Source organism: Folsomia candida, unplaced genomic scaffold (genome assembly GCF_002217175.1).
Source record: "Folsomia candida strain VU population unplaced genomic scaffold, ASM221717v1 Fcan01_Sc015, whole genome shotgun sequence".
Taxonomy (NCBI): Eukaryota; Metazoa; Arthropoda; class Collembola; order Entomobryomorpha; family Isotomidae; genus Folsomia; species Folsomia candida.
Window position 1 is genome coordinate 3,324,917 of NW_019091207.1, and position 18,420 is coordinate 3,343,336.

The 18,420-nt window shown below is 39.4% G+C and overlaps 5 protein-coding genes across 9 annotated transcripts; all 5 read left to right on the plus strand.

Moving 5' to 3' along the window:
* The first annotated feature begins 861 nt into the window (after positions 1 to 861).
* LOC110856285 (toll-like receptor 3) lies at positions 862 to 10,567 on the plus strand. Of its 5 annotated transcripts, XM_035856840.1 has the most exons (19): positions 862 to 1,022; positions 1,288 to 1,437; positions 1,523 to 1,579; positions 1,650 to 2,314; positions 2,401 to 2,545; positions 2,616 to 2,680; positions 2,820 to 3,445; positions 3,629 to 3,804; positions 3,872 to 4,080; positions 4,448 to 4,718; positions 5,044 to 5,310; positions 5,373 to 5,624; positions 6,097 to 6,398; positions 6,531 to 6,702; positions 7,007 to 7,201; positions 7,274 to 7,496; positions 7,696 to 7,868; positions 8,604 to 9,310; positions 9,750 to 10,567. In XM_035856840.1, exons 8-19 carry the CDS (start codon positions 3,637 to 3,639, stop codon positions 10,072 to 10,074), a joined length of 3,264 nt encoding a protein of 1,087 aa, XP_035712733.1. In that variant the 5' UTR covers positions 862 to 1,022; positions 1,288 to 1,437; positions 1,523 to 1,579; positions 1,650 to 2,314; positions 2,401 to 2,545; positions 2,616 to 2,680; positions 2,820 to 3,445; positions 3,629 to 3,636; the 3' UTR covers positions 10,075 to 10,567. The 5 variants fall into 5 exon arrangements, with proteins under 5 accessions (XP_035712733.1, XP_035712732.1, XP_035712731.1 ...); XM_035856839.1 differs by having other exon boundaries at positions 2,401 to 2,696; XM_035856838.1 differs by having other exon boundaries at positions 2,401 to 2,680.
* On the plus strand, positions 10,506 to 12,288 carry LOC110856397 (intraflagellar transport protein 22 homolog). Its single transcript, XM_022104884.2, has 6 exons — positions 10,506 to 10,641; positions 10,712 to 10,890; positions 10,971 to 11,082; positions 11,167 to 11,263; positions 11,326 to 11,458; positions 11,542 to 12,288. Exons 1-6 carry the CDS (start codon positions 10,606 to 10,608, stop codon positions 11,861 to 11,863), a joined length of 879 nt encoding a protein of 292 aa, XP_021960576.1. The 5' UTR covers positions 10,506 to 10,605; the 3' UTR covers positions 11,864 to 12,288.
* LOC110856173 (3-hydroxyacyl-CoA dehydrogenase type-2) lies at positions 12,153 to 13,978 on the plus strand. Its single transcript, XM_022104637.2, has 5 exons — positions 12,153 to 12,324; positions 12,397 to 12,561; positions 12,639 to 12,803; positions 12,905 to 13,142; positions 13,602 to 13,978. Exons 1-5 carry the CDS (start codon positions 12,301 to 12,303, stop codon positions 13,790 to 13,792), a joined length of 783 nt encoding a protein of 260 aa, XP_021960329.1. The 5' UTR covers positions 12,153 to 12,300; the 3' UTR covers positions 13,793 to 13,978.
* A 189-nt stretch (positions 13,979 to 14,167) lies between these two features.
* On the plus strand, positions 14,168 to 17,134 carry LOC110856171 (acidic mammalian chitinase). Its single transcript, XM_022104636.1, has 10 exons — positions 14,168 to 14,466; positions 14,535 to 14,608; positions 14,689 to 14,715; positions 14,835 to 14,922; positions 14,985 to 15,153; positions 15,225 to 15,354; positions 15,673 to 15,858; positions 16,081 to 16,209; positions 16,276 to 16,489; positions 16,557 to 17,134. Exons 1-10 carry the CDS (start codon positions 14,202 to 14,204, stop codon positions 16,916 to 16,918), a joined length of 1,644 nt encoding a protein of 547 aa, XP_021960328.1. The 5' UTR covers positions 14,168 to 14,201; the 3' UTR covers positions 16,919 to 17,134.
* A 232-nt stretch (positions 17,135 to 17,366) lies between these two features.
* On the plus strand, positions 17,367 to 18,410 carry LOC110856261. The gene is made up of 3 exons (XM_022104737.2): positions 17,367 to 17,526; positions 17,596 to 17,995; positions 18,088 to 18,410. Exons 1-3 carry the CDS (start codon positions 17,448 to 17,450, stop codon positions 18,167 to 18,169), a joined length of 561 nt encoding a protein of 186 aa, XP_021960429.1. The 5' UTR covers positions 17,367 to 17,447; the 3' UTR covers positions 18,170 to 18,410.
* The last annotated feature ends 10 nt before the right edge of the window (positions 18,411 to 18,420 follow it).

Sequence of the window (18,420 nt, forward strand, 5' to 3'; positions counted from 1 at the left end):
GACAAATTGATGTCAAATAAAATCAATTCCAGAGCCGAGAAATGATTAAAATGGGGTGATTTTGAAGATATTCGCGATGAGTAATTGAGTCCTACGTTATAGTGTTCTCTACAAACATTTATAAAATAAAAATTTGAGATGCTTCATTTCATGAAAGTATTTTCTGAATTTGTTGTTATTGCGGCAGAAAATTTAACAAAAAAAATGCCCAGAATTTTAACCTCTCATATACATGCATACATATGAATATATTATCAAGGGTTTCCAAGAAGGAGGGATAACCATGCACGTGGTTAAAAATATTCTACCTATGCCGAGTAACATAAAAGTTATTATTAACCTTACTATTAGACATTACAACTCAATACATTACATTATTTGTAAGTATGACATGGTCACCATTTTATTCACATTCTGTGATAAAGTTTGGGTTAAAAACTACTCCTTAAATCAGGTCTTCGGGTAAATATGTATACAATTATGAAACCGGTCAATGTGTAATGAAATCATGTACATATGTAAAAATATTAATTTTTGTCCAAAAATTCCAGGCGTTTTTTTTTCATTCTTTGAATCCAACCCTTGTTCCAGGAAGAGTATGAGTTTTTGGTGGCATTCAAGCTTTATTCTGGTCCTTTCTAATTATAATCTACAATTTATAAATATGTACGCAAGTAGTCATACTCATACTTTCCCAAGGGGAGTTTTTCTGAAATGATAGGAAGATTAAGCGTATATGTACATATGAGATCAAAAAGGTTGACATTAATGAAGGTCCGAGCCTTTCGATACCGTCCAACACTGCACGATAACTTAATTATTTCCTTGCACTGAGAAAAAACGCCTAAATTTCCAGTCAGTACGTGGTGTTCGGGACTAACCGGATAAGACGCATTATTCTTTTTTGCTCCGACATTTTAAATAAAAGCTTCGATTTGCAACTTATTGTGGAGTAAAATTATTTAGCAGATCGTATAAATCTAACTAAACCATGGAACTAGGAGGCGAAGCAACGGTATATCGTGAGTTTTATTTAACGAATTTCCTATATCTAATAAAATACAAAGTTGAGAAATTTGTTAAAATCACAAATTCCTAATTGACCCATAAATCTGCATATGCTTATTTTTCCTGCTTATTTTGGACTTTAGTTTTTCTTACCAGAAAGTTTTTCTTACCAGAAAGTGTCCACAGATTCGGCTTGAACAATTTAAATTATTTTATACGAGAAGATGTAGGGGTATCAAAGCTTTGGTAATGTTTTTTACGAGTATTGCTTAATTTCAGGAAGCACTATCGTTCACCTTGCAGAGGAAGTTGAGAAAATGGAAAATGACGTTAGACAAATTCGCCTACGGATTAGCACAAAGAAAAATCTCATAGCTCAGCTGCAGGCCTTATACACCTCAAAAAATCACATAGAGAAAGATCTAATAGGTAACTATTATGCGACACATTTTTATGTAATTTATTATTTTATTCGTGAGTGCTAATAACTCTGATGGCGTTCTTCGTTTTACAGCGGAGGCAAATGTGGAACGTCACCATGCTGGCGCTGTGGCCAGTTCCAGTGGAATTGGTAAGACTTACAAAGTTTTAGAAACTGTAAATTTTTTGCTAAGCTATTCATCACAATTTCCATGATGTAGGAAATAATTCCGGGACGCTAACAAACTCATCAATGAGAGACCAAATAGTTAGCCAAAGCAACAATAGTGTCGCCGACAGAATAATTTTAATTTTGCATTATGCTCATTTTATCATTTTTACCCTAATTTGAAGGTTGAGAGCATTGTCTCATTTTAACATGTGTAGTATGTAAGTTTAATCTTGAGTTTTCAGTATGCAATTTTGTCTCATTTTGTCAAGTTTTATGCGGTATTCAGTCCATGTTGTAGTCAGTTCGATTTTTCAGTCAACGTGCCAGAAAGTCTGGAGTTAATTTGTAGTTTTAAGATTATTTTAAGTGAGTTTATTTGTATAAGTGAACCTTTTTGACCCTTGTTCGTGATTGGTCAGTCAGTTTTTGGGACTACAACCGTGTACTTATATTTGTATGTTTGAATGCATAAAAGCTCAGAAGCAATCTACCATTTGTACCAGCAACATTAAAACTTTGAACCGGTAGTCGTAATAAAACTTTGTGCTTCTCCATTGCAAAGTGTGGTCAAGTTTTGAAATTATTGACATAATTTGCGGTGTGTGAGAAGACTTGGAGGACTTAGTAGGGACCCTGGACTATCACATTTTTGCATTTAACTGGGTGTAGGGAATTGGAAGCCTGCTCAACTTCATCCACTACAAATAGTTACATGTAAGTATTATTTTGACGCTATGAAATATGCAGCTTGATTCATAGGATAATTTATGTGGCTGGAATTTCTCTTTAATAAATTCCAGTCCGCATTCCTCACCCCCTTCGCTTGAACCCTCCCCTGTTACACCACTTGAGCACCTTGCGATGGGAATTAGAGCCAAGTCAGGCGTCGACTTGATCAAAGAGTGTGGACTTGAAGGGACCAAAAAGGCGAAACGATGAGCGCACGTCGGTTCAAACACTTTTAAACTGATTCGAATTCCTATATTGATTTGGAGGTGTAAGTTTGTCCCTCCAGGTTCTACCCAGTTTTATCTTCTCTGCAAGTTTCCCCGTAATTTTTCCATATATACACATAAATATGTAAGTTTACACTCATGTAAGTGTGCCCCCTATCGCCTATCCAAATTTTCAAATTCTCAAGCCTTAAATTCTGTCAAATTCGTGCATTTACATATGTATATATTAGAATATTTTGGCAATAAAATTACGTGTTTTTTAGGACAATTCATCATCACCATTACTATAAGACAACCCCAACTTGATCCTCCAAGATTTTTCGACTCTGTCGCAATCAGTTAATTATTCCCGACGGGAAAAATTAAATACATTTCCGGGTAGTTACTTTTAACATAAACCTCATTTTTATAATTTTATTCGCATTAAAATGTAAAATCTGTACAATAAATGGGTCAAATTGAGTTTGCGGAAAATAAAAATATGCATGTACAAGTGCAGACAATTGTTTTGCATTCAATATACACGCATGTATTATTATTTGCAAAAATATTTTGCACATCCCAGCTTATTACGCATTTTAGTAGCCATAAACTTTTGCAGACAAAGAGAAATTTTACCTGGCAGCCACCACCACCAATCCACCTTCACTTTCTACCTGTTGCATTCACTACGTACATTAAAAACTGTATCAAGAATAACATGGGAAGGATTTGGGTCATTTATGGCAGTATTCAAGTCTTTGCTACATTTAATTAAGTAAAAATAGTAAAGAGAGAAAGTGTCCTTGTCTTATCGACGACGACAACGACGCCATGGTCATCGTCACCTGACCGAGATGTCAATCAAATCAAGACCCACATTGTCCCAGGAATCCGAAGAAATTAATCCGTAAGTCGTAAAATGAAAACATTGTAAGATTTCGCTGGATTTTAGATGTCTGTTGTGGGTGGGAGTCAAGGTTCTGCGTGGGTGTGGATTTTGGACATTATTATTTTCATCACCTCACTAAATACAGAACGGCTCTTCTTGTTCCTCTTCTTATTTTTGATAATAAATTATTATACATTTCAGTTAAGGAGATGATGAGTGAAAAAGTATTAGTTTTCGTATTACTGGTCGCGGTGGGTGTCGTGGTGGGGGTGTATATTCCCCCCGGTCCGAAATGGAAGTGTCCCCCGGCGACGCACGTTTGGCCGTGTGTTTGCCACACCCCGTCCGATTTGGGGATCTCGTTGGATTGCAAAGATGTAAGGAAAAGGGTGGACAATTTTATAAAATTTTATAGAATTTTGAATGAATTGTTTTTATTTTAAGGTCTCTCTCGCCACCCTCTCGGCCGCCATGGCGTATCCCGTGGGGCAAAAAATCCCCATCAATTTTCTCAACGTGACGAGATTAAACAGTAAAAAATTGTATGGACCGATTTTTAACGAGCTGAACTGTACTCGGATAAGGATTCAGGATTCGCCAAAGTTGGAAAAGATTTATTCTGATGTGTTCTTCAATACGAGGCATACATTGAAGTGGGTGGAGTGTTTTTTGTTCTGTTTTTTAGAATAATTGAAGGAGTTTGTTAACGGTGAACGAAAACTGTGTCGACAATTAAGTGAAAGTGGTCTTTAGTTTAGATATTTGGAAAGTTTTGATTTATTTCGAAATTATCTTAAAATTTTGAAATAAGAAAAAACTGTACGACACTTATTAAGTGAAAGTTGGTTTAGTTTAGTATCTGGAAATTCCTTTATTTCGAAAGTTTCGATTTATTTCGTAACTTATCGTAGAATTTTGGAGTAGTTGAAAGAAATTGATTTATAATTAGTTGTCAAATTAAAAATATGTTTATTTAAGAAATAATTAATCAGTTTTAATGTTTATTTATTTATTTTTAAGGGAATTGGAACTTTTTGACACCAAATTGGACGAATTTCCAGTCGAAGCATTCGCCGAGCTTGACCTGCTCGAGAGACTCGTCCTCGACGGTCATGCCATTTCCCATCTTAACGTCCCCATCAGAGGTCTCCCCCTGCTCAAGGAGTTTCGCGTGTCGAACGGAAATATTTCAGCGTTTGGAAAGGAAACATTTTCCGCTCTGGGGGCTAAACTGGCGAGACTTGACCTGCACGGGAATAAATTAAAGGGAGTGCCCAAAGATGCTTTTCAGGTGAATTTGAATTCACACAAAGTTTACAAACTTATTAAACTTATAAACAGCAATCTAATCTACATACGATTTGGAAAATCAATGTTTAATATCACGTCGGCTTTGTAAACTTTGCAAATCTGGTTTAGAAACCGACACATTTTAGTAAAGTAAAATAGCTCTTTGAGAATTTTTCTGTGGAATTTTATAAAACTTTAAACATTCTGGTTTTTGAAAATTTTAAAAATTAGCCTTTCAACTGTTTTCTTCCTAAAATCTAGTTTACAAAGTTGACGAGTGAATACCGAAAATTAAAAATTGCAACGTTTCTCTCATTTTTTTTCAGAACTTAAAAAATTTGGAGTATCTCGACGTCTCTTACAACTCTTGGGATAAGTTGGACCCCACTTATTTCGTCCATTTGAACAAACTGACCTGGTTTAACGGATCGCACAACGATATCCCCGACTTCAAACGGGGCGCATTTGCAAGAAACGGCTTCCTCCGAGTAATTTATTTGACGCATAACAAAATTACGAAAATCGATGCGGCCGCGTTTCGTGGAATGCGACTGTTGGTTCGACTTTACCTGAGTGACAACCAAATTACGGAGGTGATTTAATTACTTAATTAACGAAATTAATTAAATTATGATCAAAATTTTATCCTCGTCAGGTCGGTCGCGCCGCCTTCAACTCGCTGCAACGTATTAAAACGATCGACCTTTCTCGGAATCGTTTGACCCTCGTGGATTTCCAAATGTTTCTCAAGCTTCCGTTCTGCGAGGAGATCCTCCTTCAGGAAAATAACATTACGACAATCAAGGCTGGCGCGTTTAACGAGTTTACCCAAACGCTGGTTAACATTTCGCACAATGCGTTAAGCAAAGTGGAAAAGGAGGCTTTTACGAATTGTGTGAATATTACGGTCAGTTTTTTCATATTTTGAGCAATATTTTAACGGGGACTGGGTGACTCAACGACAAAATCTTCATAATCGTGACTTTGTAGAGCAAATTGTCAATTTATTCAACGGATATACTCCAGAAATTGACAGTTTTTGATATCAAAAAAGAAGCCTTCAGAAAAATTAGGACTCATCGAAACTGGCTTAAAAACTCACCTCAGTTCAATTAATCAACTTACTGACTATAAATTTATCGTTCAGAATTATAAAATGCATTCCCAGAGCCAAGAAATGATTGAAAATGTGCTGATTATGGTGACGAGTCAATTGACTCGTCACCATAATCAGCGCATAACGTAGGACTCGTTAACGAGTCCTACGTTAATGTTTTTCCCTCACACTATTTTGCATCACGACACAACAAGACAAATCTAAAATTTTCGACGAACAAGAATTTTTTCGAACTTCTTGATATGTTTTTTTTTGTACCCAGGTCCTCGACATGAGCCACAACCTTCTCACCAACTTTACACGAGGTGCATTTGACGAGAACAGTTACGCCGACGAGTGGCGCCTAGACTTCAACCTGCTCCAATTAACGACCGATATTCCGCTTAAGTTTATGATCCCGTTACGAATATTGAACGTGAGCTACAACAATTTACGTGAAGTTGGAAGGAACACGTTTCCGAAACTGTATGAATTGCACACGGTAGATTTTTCGCACAATAATTTGAGCAAGATTCACAGTTCCGTGTTCGGAAATATTTTTGGATTGAGGTTGCTCGATTTGAGGTGAGGAAAAATATAATTATGCTGTTCGCTCGGATTTTTGTAAAGTTACAGAATTTACACATATCCGGGCTAATTGCGTAAATATTTTTGGTCAAAAAACTTTGAATTTAATTTGTATTTCTTATCGTAAAGGTACAACAATATGTCGGAATTAACGGGATCCACGCTAGGCACGATGCCCACGCTGTTAGAACTTTACATGGACCATAACAAGCTGAAGGTCGTGAGCAATGCGGCGTTTACGAAATTGGTGTCGTTAAGAGTGCTCTCCCTCGGGCATAATAATATGACGAAAGTGTCACAGGTAAGAAAATTAGCGGAATGAAGTGCACAGAAGTTTTGTAAACTGTACTAATTTGCATAGATTTACATAATTGATTTGGGAACATGAATTCAGATCAGACTTTGTAACTTTCTAAAATTTGGACAGTTCAACAGTCTTCTCGTGAATTGTCTGCTTGTAAACTATGCGATTTTGTAAAAATCAATTTATACAAGCATTAGACACATTCGTATCTTTTAATTTGTTTTTAACTTCACTTCAAAATTTGCAAAGTTTACAAAGCTTGACGAGAATTGTCCCTTATGTAATTTATTCATGTGTCTAGATTCCTGGAAGTTTGAACGATCTCGACCTCTCCCACAATTCGATTACCAGTCTCGCCAAAGCCTGGCCACAGATGAACGCCCTTCAACGCCTCGACTTAAGCTGGAACCAGCTCGGTGGGAATTTAGAGGGGGGCTCATTTTCCGGTTTAGCCGCCCTCGCAAAAATCAACTTGGCACACAACAACATTTCCGAGGTGGGTGTGAAAAACGGAGAAAAATGAAATGTGAAATTGTTGCAGGATTTTATAAAGTCTCCATTTTTTCAGATTCCCATCGAAGCTCTATCCGACTTAAGGACGTGTCAACACATTGACCTCTCTCATAACGGAATTTCATCCCTTGAGAAGGCAGCTTTTGGTCGTTTGCCCGTCGTGTTCACCTTGCTGTTGAATAACAACAATATTTCGACCATGGCACCAAAATCGTTCGAAGGGCTGATCCAATTGTTACATCTGGACTTAAGCAGTAACAAGTTGTCGAATATTCCAGGTTGGTAATTTGATTGCGTCAAAGCGTGGGTTCGATTTGTGTTTTATTTTAAACGGGGAAAATAAATCCCGAAAAATTAACGAGATCTTAAAAAATGCGTCCCGACAAATGCGTTTCTATGTTTGTTCTAGAGATCGAACCCACGCGTCTAACGAAGATTTAAATTAGAAGTTTAACATAAATATTGATTTTTTTACAGCTGGTGCGTTAGCAAATCTGGTGTCTCTGAGGACCTTAAATCTCTCCCATAATGCGATACAACGTACGGAAAATGGGACAAATTCCTTGTTTGAGGACGCTCTCTCTCTCCTCACGCTGGACTTGTCGTTCAACTGGATTTCATCGATTTTTACGAAAACTTTTCCCCAACAGGTATTATATAAACCGAGGTCAATTTTGGTAAAAATTGTCTAGTTTTTAGGAGGAATCACAATAGAGGTATCTCAAAGTATGCTCTCAGATTTTGATCAAACTAATATTAAATTAGCAAAAGATACGTTCTTCCAATGTGCAGTTTTGACAGAGATATTTGTATCCGAAAAGGAGAACACACGCCCTGAAGTAGTGAAATTTTGCACATACAAAAATATATAGTACTGCGGAGAAATGAAATTAAACACCACACATGACATGTGTCATAAGACTGTGCAGTCTTATGAAATGGAAAACTTACATTTAACAAAACATTGAATAAGTCAAGTGCCAATAATAACTTTTGGTGGATGATTAACTTAAATTAGTAATTTAATAGATAAGACGTGTCGACTCTCGAATGTGAATTATTGTACTGATTTTAATTAACGATTAACGATATGATTTTAACTGATACGTTTAAAGTTTTTACTTTGTTACACTTTCCAAATTTAGTACGCGTTTTATCCTCCTCGTATGCAAATTATTGCAAATATCTCTGACAAACCTGACCATTAGGAGATCGTACCTTTTCCAATTTTCATATTGATTAAATTTGTGATTGATTGACACTAATTGGTCAAAATCTGTGAGCATACGCTAGGAGACCTCTATTCTCAGTTTTTGAAATTTGTACCACCATTTTTTAAGAAATTCTCCCCACAAAAATATATTTCATTTCACTTTTCTCTTCAGGAATGGACCAACTACAAACTCGCCCACGTCAACCTCTCTCACAATCGGTTACCCGCAATAACCCGAGAAATCCTGCGAGGCACGACCCGCACCCTTATCTCACTCGACCTCTCGCACAACCAGATATCCGACGTGAAGCCGAACCTCCTCCATCACCTCGCGGTTCTCGAGGACCTCGATTTATCCCACAATTCACTCCACTTTCTCGAACCGGTCTCCCTCGGACCGCCCCCCGCCATAAAAACTCTCAACCTGGAGGACAACTCGTTACGAAAATTCCCCACGGACGTCCTCCCCCTCGCGAAAAACTTGACGTTCATCAATCTCCAGAGAAATCGGATACGACACTTTGCTCCCGAATTTGGCGATAAGATTGAAACCAATGGGAGTCGAATTTTACTGGGAGGAAATCCATTAAATTGTGATTGTATGCTGATTCCGCTGCAGAGATATTTTACGAGGGAGAGGGAAGAGTTGAGTAATCGGAGTGAAGCGTTTTTCCGAGATTTTGATAACTTTGAGTGCATCTTGAGCAACAGTGGGGGTGCGGATGGGGGCGAGGAAAGAGTGAAATTGAGCAATGTGGAGGAATCAAGGTTGATTTGCGATTATAGTGATGACCCTTTAGCGAAAAGGGTGGAAATTGGGAGGGAAGGAGATGTCGAAATCAGGACGGTGCTGCAAGATGGGAGACATGTGCAGATAAGGTGCGATGACTCATCACCAAAATCGACACACTTTTAATGATTTCTCAGCTCTGGGAATTTATTTCAAAATTCTGCACCGCAGATCAGGTTGTTGCCAATCTTTTCAAAAAGATACACTCCAAATTTTGACAGTTTTCGAAAGAGGAGATTTCAAATTTAAGCAGCCTTCAGAAAAATGGGAACTAATCGAAACTTGCTTCTTAAAGAGTAACGGCCATTCTATTAATCAACTCACTGACTACAAATTTGTCATGAATTTTAAAATGAATTCCTAGAGCGGAGAAATGATTAAAAATGTGTCGATTTTGGCAATGAGTTATTGAATCCTACGTTAAAGTGCTTAATTTTCTTAATAAACTTATCAAATGGAAATTTTATAGCCTGCATTTCCTGATTTTCTGTAAATTTTGGTGTCCAATAATTTTCTACTTTATTTTAGATGGCGAGTAAAATCGAAACGCGACATCCTCGGCTTTATCGTGACCGCCGTGGGAGACAATGTCATCCTGCACACGGCCATGTTTGGCTACCACGTTCGCCTCGGGGGTATCGACATGCCGGACGGATCGCGACAAATCTGCGTCCTTCCGAACCTCTCAACCTCACAGAGTTTTGGAGCACCAAGCATCGCAGATGTCGAAGCTGTGGGGGCGTGTCGTTCAGTGGACGAGAGAGCCATCGCAGCAGCGCATAGTTCTGGACCAAGATTAATGACGAGTAGCGTGATCGTGACAGTTTTTGCGGGATGGATGCTGCTGGTTTAAGTTAATTAATTAGTTACTTAATTAATTAATTAGTGAGTAATGATGGTTGTGCTGTAAGGAATGATTTGTGATATTTTTACGAGTTGTTTTACATACGTATCGAAAGACTAAGTAATTTATTTGCGTCTTGACATGAATGAATGATGACAATAATTAAGTTTTAACTAAATATATTTTTGTAACGATTAATACACAAATTAATTAACTTTTGGTGAATGCAAGTGCCAACACAAATAACAAATTAGCATTAATTAACTAATAATTACGGTGTAATAATTTACATAATTTTAATAAGTAACCATTTTTATACGGAACTTTTATACTTTTGCAAATATTTAGCGAACATGAATTGCATGCATTTTTGCACGTGGTAAATACTGTTGTGCCCTCGTAGCCAGGTTACCTTTCTCACGGAAGAATCTCTGCCTTCTTGCTGACACGTTTTTTGTACCGAAACTTTTTACAGAAAAATAAAATAAAATTCAGACAGAAATAGAAATCGAGTTTTGAAATAATTTATTTCATAATATTATGAAGCTAAAAATCGGAATTGTGGGATCTTCCGGTGTAAGTTTGAACCTAAAATTTCAAAATTTCTTAAAAATTATACATACACAAATTCTAATTTTATTTCCAGTGCGGTAAAAGTTTCGTCGCCAACATTCTCGGCGCCGAGGGTGGCGTTGAAGGTAACAAACCACCTTATCGACCCACCCACTCTGTCCGCATCATAGAATTCACCTGCTCCTCGCTCCCCCTCCACAAGTACACGTTGGATGTGGATGTCCAACTCTGGGAAGTTGGAGGAGATCCGTCGTATGTATTTACATAATTATTAGGTTTCAAATTTTTTTAATATTTCCATTTCAAAATTTCCATTTTGATTTTTGCCCCAGAACGAAAATGGTCTGGCCCGGAGTACAGTGGGGGTTGGATGGCGTTATCGTGTTGTATGATGTCGGAAAGGAAGCCAGCGTTCGGGAGGCGTCGACCTATTACATGTCTTGGGTCGGTTTTTAATTTTTCAGTAACTTGCGCACGCTATAACATTGGCGCAAGTTGGTAAAATAAATTTTGACCCTGATTAAATAGGTGACCCATTCACCCACCGGATTGACCCCGGCGCAATGTATCCTGATCGGTAACAAATTTCGAGGATCGGCCGAACATGGGCCGCAAAGAGTCGTAGGTATGCTTCTTGGCTTATCAATTAAGTTGGGTCTTATCTTAATTAATTCCTGTTTTGCATAGGCGTCCCTCCTCGAAGTCATCACGTCGCTGTGAACATCGAAGACGACCCGACCCGATTACGTGACGAGGTTAAGACCTTCATTGCTCGCGTGGCGCAGCAAGTTATCGATTTAGAGAAGGCGAACCTTATCACGTAACCGACACGTGACAGAACTTATCTTATCATTTATTTATTTTATTCCGTTAAAGGATGCTTATTATTAATTTTTTTATTAGTCCTGATCCTTCAAAAACTATGATTTCACGAAAATTTACACCCGTTGAGTTTCACCTGTTCCAAAAACAAGGGGAACCGGAAGGGCAAAAACTAGAAAAGCGACAACAAAAACGACACGATGAATTTATTAAGCAAGATATCGTGCAAGAGTTTCAATTTTATGATGATAAGCATGACTCCAAGATGCCACGCCACAAACGCTCGTCATCATCATCTTATCGAAATCATGAACCTTCTACAAATGTGGAGCGTTCCACCCGAAGTCGAACTATTGTAAATAGAGCTATCATTAACTTAAATCCGAACGTTAATCGGATCTAATTAATTAATTTGTAAATATTTACAAAATAATTAAATTGAATGATTTGCATGCCATTTGTATGAATTTTGGATTATTTAAATTGGTAAAGTTTTAATTAGGAGATAGGGAATCAAATTATATATGTTTATATATGTTTCTTAATTGGTGTATTAAGGTTATCATGTTCATGTTATGCAAACTTAATTGTCCTCTGTTCTTATCATGTTCTTATTATTCTGTCCTGTTCTTCCGATGAGAACACAAAATCAATCCACACTGCCCCAACACACCGCCATCCAGCATTATCTACTCAGCAGTGCACAGATCATAGTCCACCACCGGCATTTAATTTTTAATTTAAAATTATCCTCATTCCTCATCAATTAATTAGTAACCATCAATTAAACAGTAATTTATCACACGTTACTTGACATATTGACGATAAAACTGCGATAAGATGAGTATGGCAGGTGCACTTAAGGTAAGAGTAAAAGAAGAAAAGAAATGTTGATTTTTGAAATATTTTAATTGGATTATTAAACTAATTGTTCAGGGGGCTGTATCCCTCGTCACTGGCGGCGCTTCGGGTCTGGGTCGCGCAACGGTGGAGCGATTTCTAAAGAATGGGGCGAAAGTGGTAATTTGTGATTTGCCAAGTTCCACTGGGGCCGAATTGGCGGATCAGAACAAGGACAATGCAGTCTTTTGTCCCACCGATGTAAGGACAATTCATATTTTGTATTAATTATTTAAGCAATAGTTTAATTTGTCTTAAAATTATAAATTTTTAACCAGGTCCGATCCGAGGCTGACGTGACCAAAGCGCTGGAAGCTTGTAAAAGTAAATTTGGTCGATTAGACGTGCTCGTAAACTGCGCCGGGATCGGGGTCGCCTTCAAAACGTACAATTTCAACAAGAACGTTGCCCACAAGTTGGAAGATTTCCAGAGAACATTAGACGTACGAGGATATTACGTTTTACTCGCAATTACAATAATTAATTATCAACTTTCATTATTAATGAATATAATTAATTAATTCCTGATTATTCATTGTTTTAGGTAAACTGTGTCGGAACTTTTAACGTGATTCGTCTCTCTGTCGGTCTGATGGGGGCGAACGCACCCAACTCGGATGGTCAACGTGGCGTCGTCATCAACACGGCGAGCGTTGCCGCATACGACGGTCAGATGGGTCAGGCGGCTTATTCCGCGTCGAAAGGTGCCATTGTCGGGATGACGTTGCCCATCGCGAGAGACCTGGCATCTCAAGGGATTCGGGTCTGTACGATTGCACCAGGTAGATGATAAGATCCACTTATCTTGAGACGTGGGCAAAATTAATTGTCAAAGTACAGTATTTTGAGCTCCGTTCTTGGATTTCCAGGGGTGTTCACCCACAATAAGACGAAAATCTACATTGAGAATACAGCAGTAGCACGAAAATAAGGTTTTGTGGTGAAATCAACTTTTTATCGCCGTCAAAATATACTGTTTTCGCTTTTTTTTGTAAAATACAGTAATTTGACACCGATAAAAAGTTAATTTAAGGTTAATTTCTTCACAAACCCTGTATTTTTATGCTACTGTTGTGTCCTCGATGTAGATTCTCATCTTTTTGTTGGTGTAACATCCCTGGAAATCCAAACCCTGGGAAGAACGGAGGTCAAAATACTGTATTTTGACCCATTTTGCCCACCCCTGCTTATCTTACCTGTAAATTATAGATACTACAACTAACTAATTCTCTATTTTTCAGGTCTATTCGAAACCCCATTACTGCTCGCACTTCCCGAAAAAGTACGCAAATATTTAGCCACCACGGTCCCATTTCCGCAACGGCTCGGCTTTCCGGACGAATACGCCATGCTGGCCGAGTCAATCGTGGCGAATCCCATGCTCAACGGGGAAACGATCCGATTAGACGGTGCAATTAGGATGCAGCCGTAAAAAATAATTAGTCACGTCACAATCTAGTTGACTATATAACAAACCAATAATTAATTTAGATTGGATATTTGTATCAATAATTAATTAACTAAGTCCGACTTATTTTTGTAGACAATTATTTTCTCCCAGTTGCGGATTATCATGACATTGCGAAATCAATAAAAAAAATAGTGGCGAACAAAATAACAGAAGTGAATTAAATTAACTCTTCTTCACTCGACCTTGGAATAATGCACACTATGCACAAGGGAACTGGATCGCTGGTGTTCATGCCCGATTAATTGGAAAAATTATCACAGAAATTGCACTCATTTGCAAATATAATACAATTTGGCGATAAACCAGACCAGACTTTCCTATAAAAGCGAGGAGTAGGCATCAGCAAGGATTCTTCTTCTAGTCGGACAGGATGCAGACATCGTTACTTTGTGTCGTCGTCGCCGTCGTCATCGCCATGATGGCGGTGTCGCCCCCTCTCGTCGCGGGGGCGGAGAAGAGGATGGTGTGTTACTACGGCGCTTGGGCAGTGTATCGTCCCGGACGGGGAAAATTCGTCGTGGAGGATATCAACCCCAATCTCTGCACTCATTTGGTTTATGGATTCGCGAAGCTGGAAGAAAATGAAATTAGGAGTTACGACCCGTGGGAGGATCTCAAGGATAATTGGGGGAAGGGTGCGTTGTTATCATTATATTTTTGATATATGTGTGACGGTTGTCTTTAAATGTTTATGGCAACGCAGGTGGATATCTTCGCGCGACGGGGTTGAAACAGCGCAATTCCAAGCTGAAAGTTCTTATCGCAATTGGAGGATGGGTAAGCATAATTTGTAACCGGAAGTGGCTTAGATAATGAAGATGATGTCAAACATATGACAATTTTTTGAATTATTGCAGAATGAAGGCTCCCCAAAATATTCGGATGTACAGTTATCACCATTATTTAACTGTCTAACAGATTTATGAACATCCGAACTCCAAATTTATGCTTATCCATCTGCATTTTGTAAAATTTTTATATTTTTTTTGTAAAAATATCTCAGATGGCGTCAAGTTCATCCACGAGGAAAACATTTATCAATAGTGTGATCCCATTTTTGAAAAAGTACGATTTCGACGGGCTAGATTTGGGTAAGTATTTAAATTCTAACTAATTATCGTCACTATTAATTAATTAATAATTAACACTTCAGACTGGGAATACCCAACGACCCGCGGAGGAAAACCGGAAGACAAAGAAAATTTCGCCACTTTGGTCACTGAGTTACGACAAGCCCTCGGATCCCGATACCTCCTTACAGCCGCTGTATCACCAAACATTGAGACGGTCGCGGATGCTTATGACGTCCCTGTGCTGGCGAGGTATGGTATGCAGTAAAACCGGAAGTGACGAAAAATACAAATGTGACGAATTATTACTTTCTTTCTCGCAGAGACCTCGACTTCGTTTCGGTCATGTGCTACGACTACCACGGCGCGTGGGAGGGTCATCCTTACACGGGACATAACACGCCCCTCTACCGTGGTCCGGCGGATGAAAAGTATATCCCGCATTTTAATGTGGTATGTAATTTATATAATGTAAATGTGTGTGGTCACGTCATTATTACACTGTTAGAAAACTGGTATAGTCAGGAAGGTATTGATGTCTCGGTATTGATTTCTCGGTATTAAAGTTGCTACCGCTTGGTGTTAAAATTATACCGGTCCGTAAAAATTTGCTACCGATCGATATGGTAAAACTTGAATACCTAGCTATTACTTACTACACGGTATTACTTACCAATGCCAGTTTGGTAGTCATGTCATATATGAATACCGCTTGGTATTATTTTAATACTGGATTATTCAAATTAATCACGACCTCTATTGTGACCGCAGAATGACACGTTGACCTACTGGCTCGAGGAGGGCTTACCGAAGGAAAAGATCAACATGGGGATGGCCCTGTACGGGCGTGGGTTCACTTTGGACGATCCAACCCTACGTGGCTTGTACGCTCCGGCCAAGGAAGGATTGAAAATGGGACCGTATACGAGACAGGATGGAACCTGGGGGTATAATGAGGTCAGGTCAAGGGTTACAATGGGCAGTTAGCAAACCCACGTTTTACAATTTCCGTAACTTCACTAGAGTTGGTCAATATTTCCGATTTTTCATATTGTCTCCTGAAACTTTGGCCAAACTCAAGTGATAGAGAAAGGTACGGAAATTTTATAAACGTAGTTGTGCTAATTGCCTACATGTTTGATTAACATAACATTAACGTGCCATTTTTTCCTTGTTAAGATCTGCGAAGTTTTCAAAAGTGAAGGATCTGACTGGCGAATTGTTATCGATCCCTACATTCAAGCCCCATATGCGTACAAGGAGAACATGTGGGTGGGCTATGACGACATGGAAAGTTTGTATGTCAAGGTAATTAATTAATTAAAACTTTCCTTTGGTCAGGTTACAAATTTTGTAATAAAATTCTGTCTTTAGGCTAAATTCGCCCGTAATCTCGGCCTAGGCGGCGCCATGGTCTGGTCAATTGAAACTGACGATTTCCGAGGTTTCTGTCACAACCAGAAGTATCCTTTGATCAATACGATCGTCAAAACTATGGCGGGCGGAGGGAAACCTTCACTCCCAGAGAGGCCACAGATCGTCGCGGGTGACGACAATACCGGAGGAAGTGACATCTTCACAACAACTGGTACATACAAATTTGCATATCTCATATCTTCCAATTATTACAACTTCTCACTTCCCTTCCCTCCCAGAACCTGACGACTACTTCGACCCCACTACCACCCGTCTTCCCCCGAAGCGAACCCGCCCCCCACGTCGCACCACGACCCTCTCTCCCGACGAGGAGGAAATCATCGACGCCGAAGACGAACCCACAACCACACGTCGCCCTCCCCCAAGAGGACGCGTCCCCCACGAAAAACCACCCCCGCCTCAATTCCCGACGAAGAAGACAACCTCATCGACGTCGACGAGCCCACCACCACCGTTCGCCCGGCACGACCCCGTCCTCCCAAGCGAACCACCACCTCGACCCCCATCGAATCCAATAACGGCGAATGCACCGGGGACGACCCCATCCAACCGAACGGATCTGACTGCTCGACCTTCCTAATTTGCCAATCCCTTGGGAACGGTGAGTACAAGAAGCACGTGCAAAGCTGTGCACACGGGTTAGTCTTTGATCCAGAAATCAAAGCGTGCAATTTCCCCAGTGCGGTACCATCCTGCACGGATAACAAGAAGAAGACCGGGCTCGTCGCCACGTTTTACAGAGACGTGTCCCTATCCAGACAATAAAAATTGTGATTTATTTTCCACTGCGTATCTATTTTCGAGAAGACTCGTGACTTATTTATTTTTTCCTATTAACCATCCATCCAATCCGCCCTCGACGACATTAATTAATTGCGTCAATTTTATACTTGTGCATGACTCGGGTTTATGTAAATTAGTTGTTGTTCATCATCTCCGTCACTTTATTGATGCAATGCGCATAAATTTTTAATGAGGATGTCCCACTTTTTTTGTACATACGTCAACTTGCAGAAATTGGCAACGGTTTCTTTCCATTTGGTGCAAAAAAAGAGGCACAGTTTGCGAGAGATCGCTCAGCAGTGTGGAGTTGATCTGAAGTCAGCAAAATGTGGTGGGTACGAGTCGTCGTGGTCATATTTTTCGTGGGGTCGTCATCCTCCTTGGTGGCGGCGTCGATAATGACCGGTAGCTAAGTTCCTTACCGTTTTTTGGCCCGATTCTCGCCGTCCTTCTCTTGATTTCGTGTGATTGCAGTTTCTCCAGGGGAGGAAGATGGTGGAATTATCGACATTGACGCCGCATCCACGCCGGGTCGTGGTTTCCTGGAGGAGGAGGATTATTACCCAGTGGAATGGGGCTATTCGACCGAGGAGGACGATGGAGAGTGTGAGGAGACACATTTTTACCATATCCGGGGAAGAATTTGTGTCCCGTATCGATGTCCGAGGGGAAACTCGCAGAGGAATTTTGACACGGGGCAGTGTCTCTTTACGACGGAGGAGGAAGGAGGTGGTGAGGTCAGAGGTCACGAGGTCAAAGGTCATGACGTGGTAAAAGATGACTTATTCGAGGGGAGAATGAAGACACCCTTTGCAGAAATGCCGTCGCGTTGGTGGACCAGTAATGGAGGGGGGTTGAAAGGGTTTGGGAAAATGTGATTTTTTTTATTTTGCAAATTTTTGCGTTTTTTAAGAAATTGTGAATTTTGCACATTTTTGTTTTGGAAGTTAATAATGTTTTTTGTAGGAGGAACGCCGACCGGATGTCGAGGAAGGTCATGAGGACGTATAAAGGGGTCAAGAATGCGAGAAATGCGAATTTAGAGTAATTATCATTGTTGTCGCAATTTATCAATTTCCATTTTCTTACTGTTGCATAAACACATAAAATTATCCGAATAATAACTTATCGAGACGATCCGAAAATAAATACCACACAAGTAATTTCTGCATGTGCAAAAATAAATTGGCATACACGTGTCAAGTATGTACATATTGAATTGAGAAAGACAGATGCGTGAGTGTATATAAATATATATGTGTGTGTAATAAACAGTTGGTCAGTGTCAAGTGGACGCTA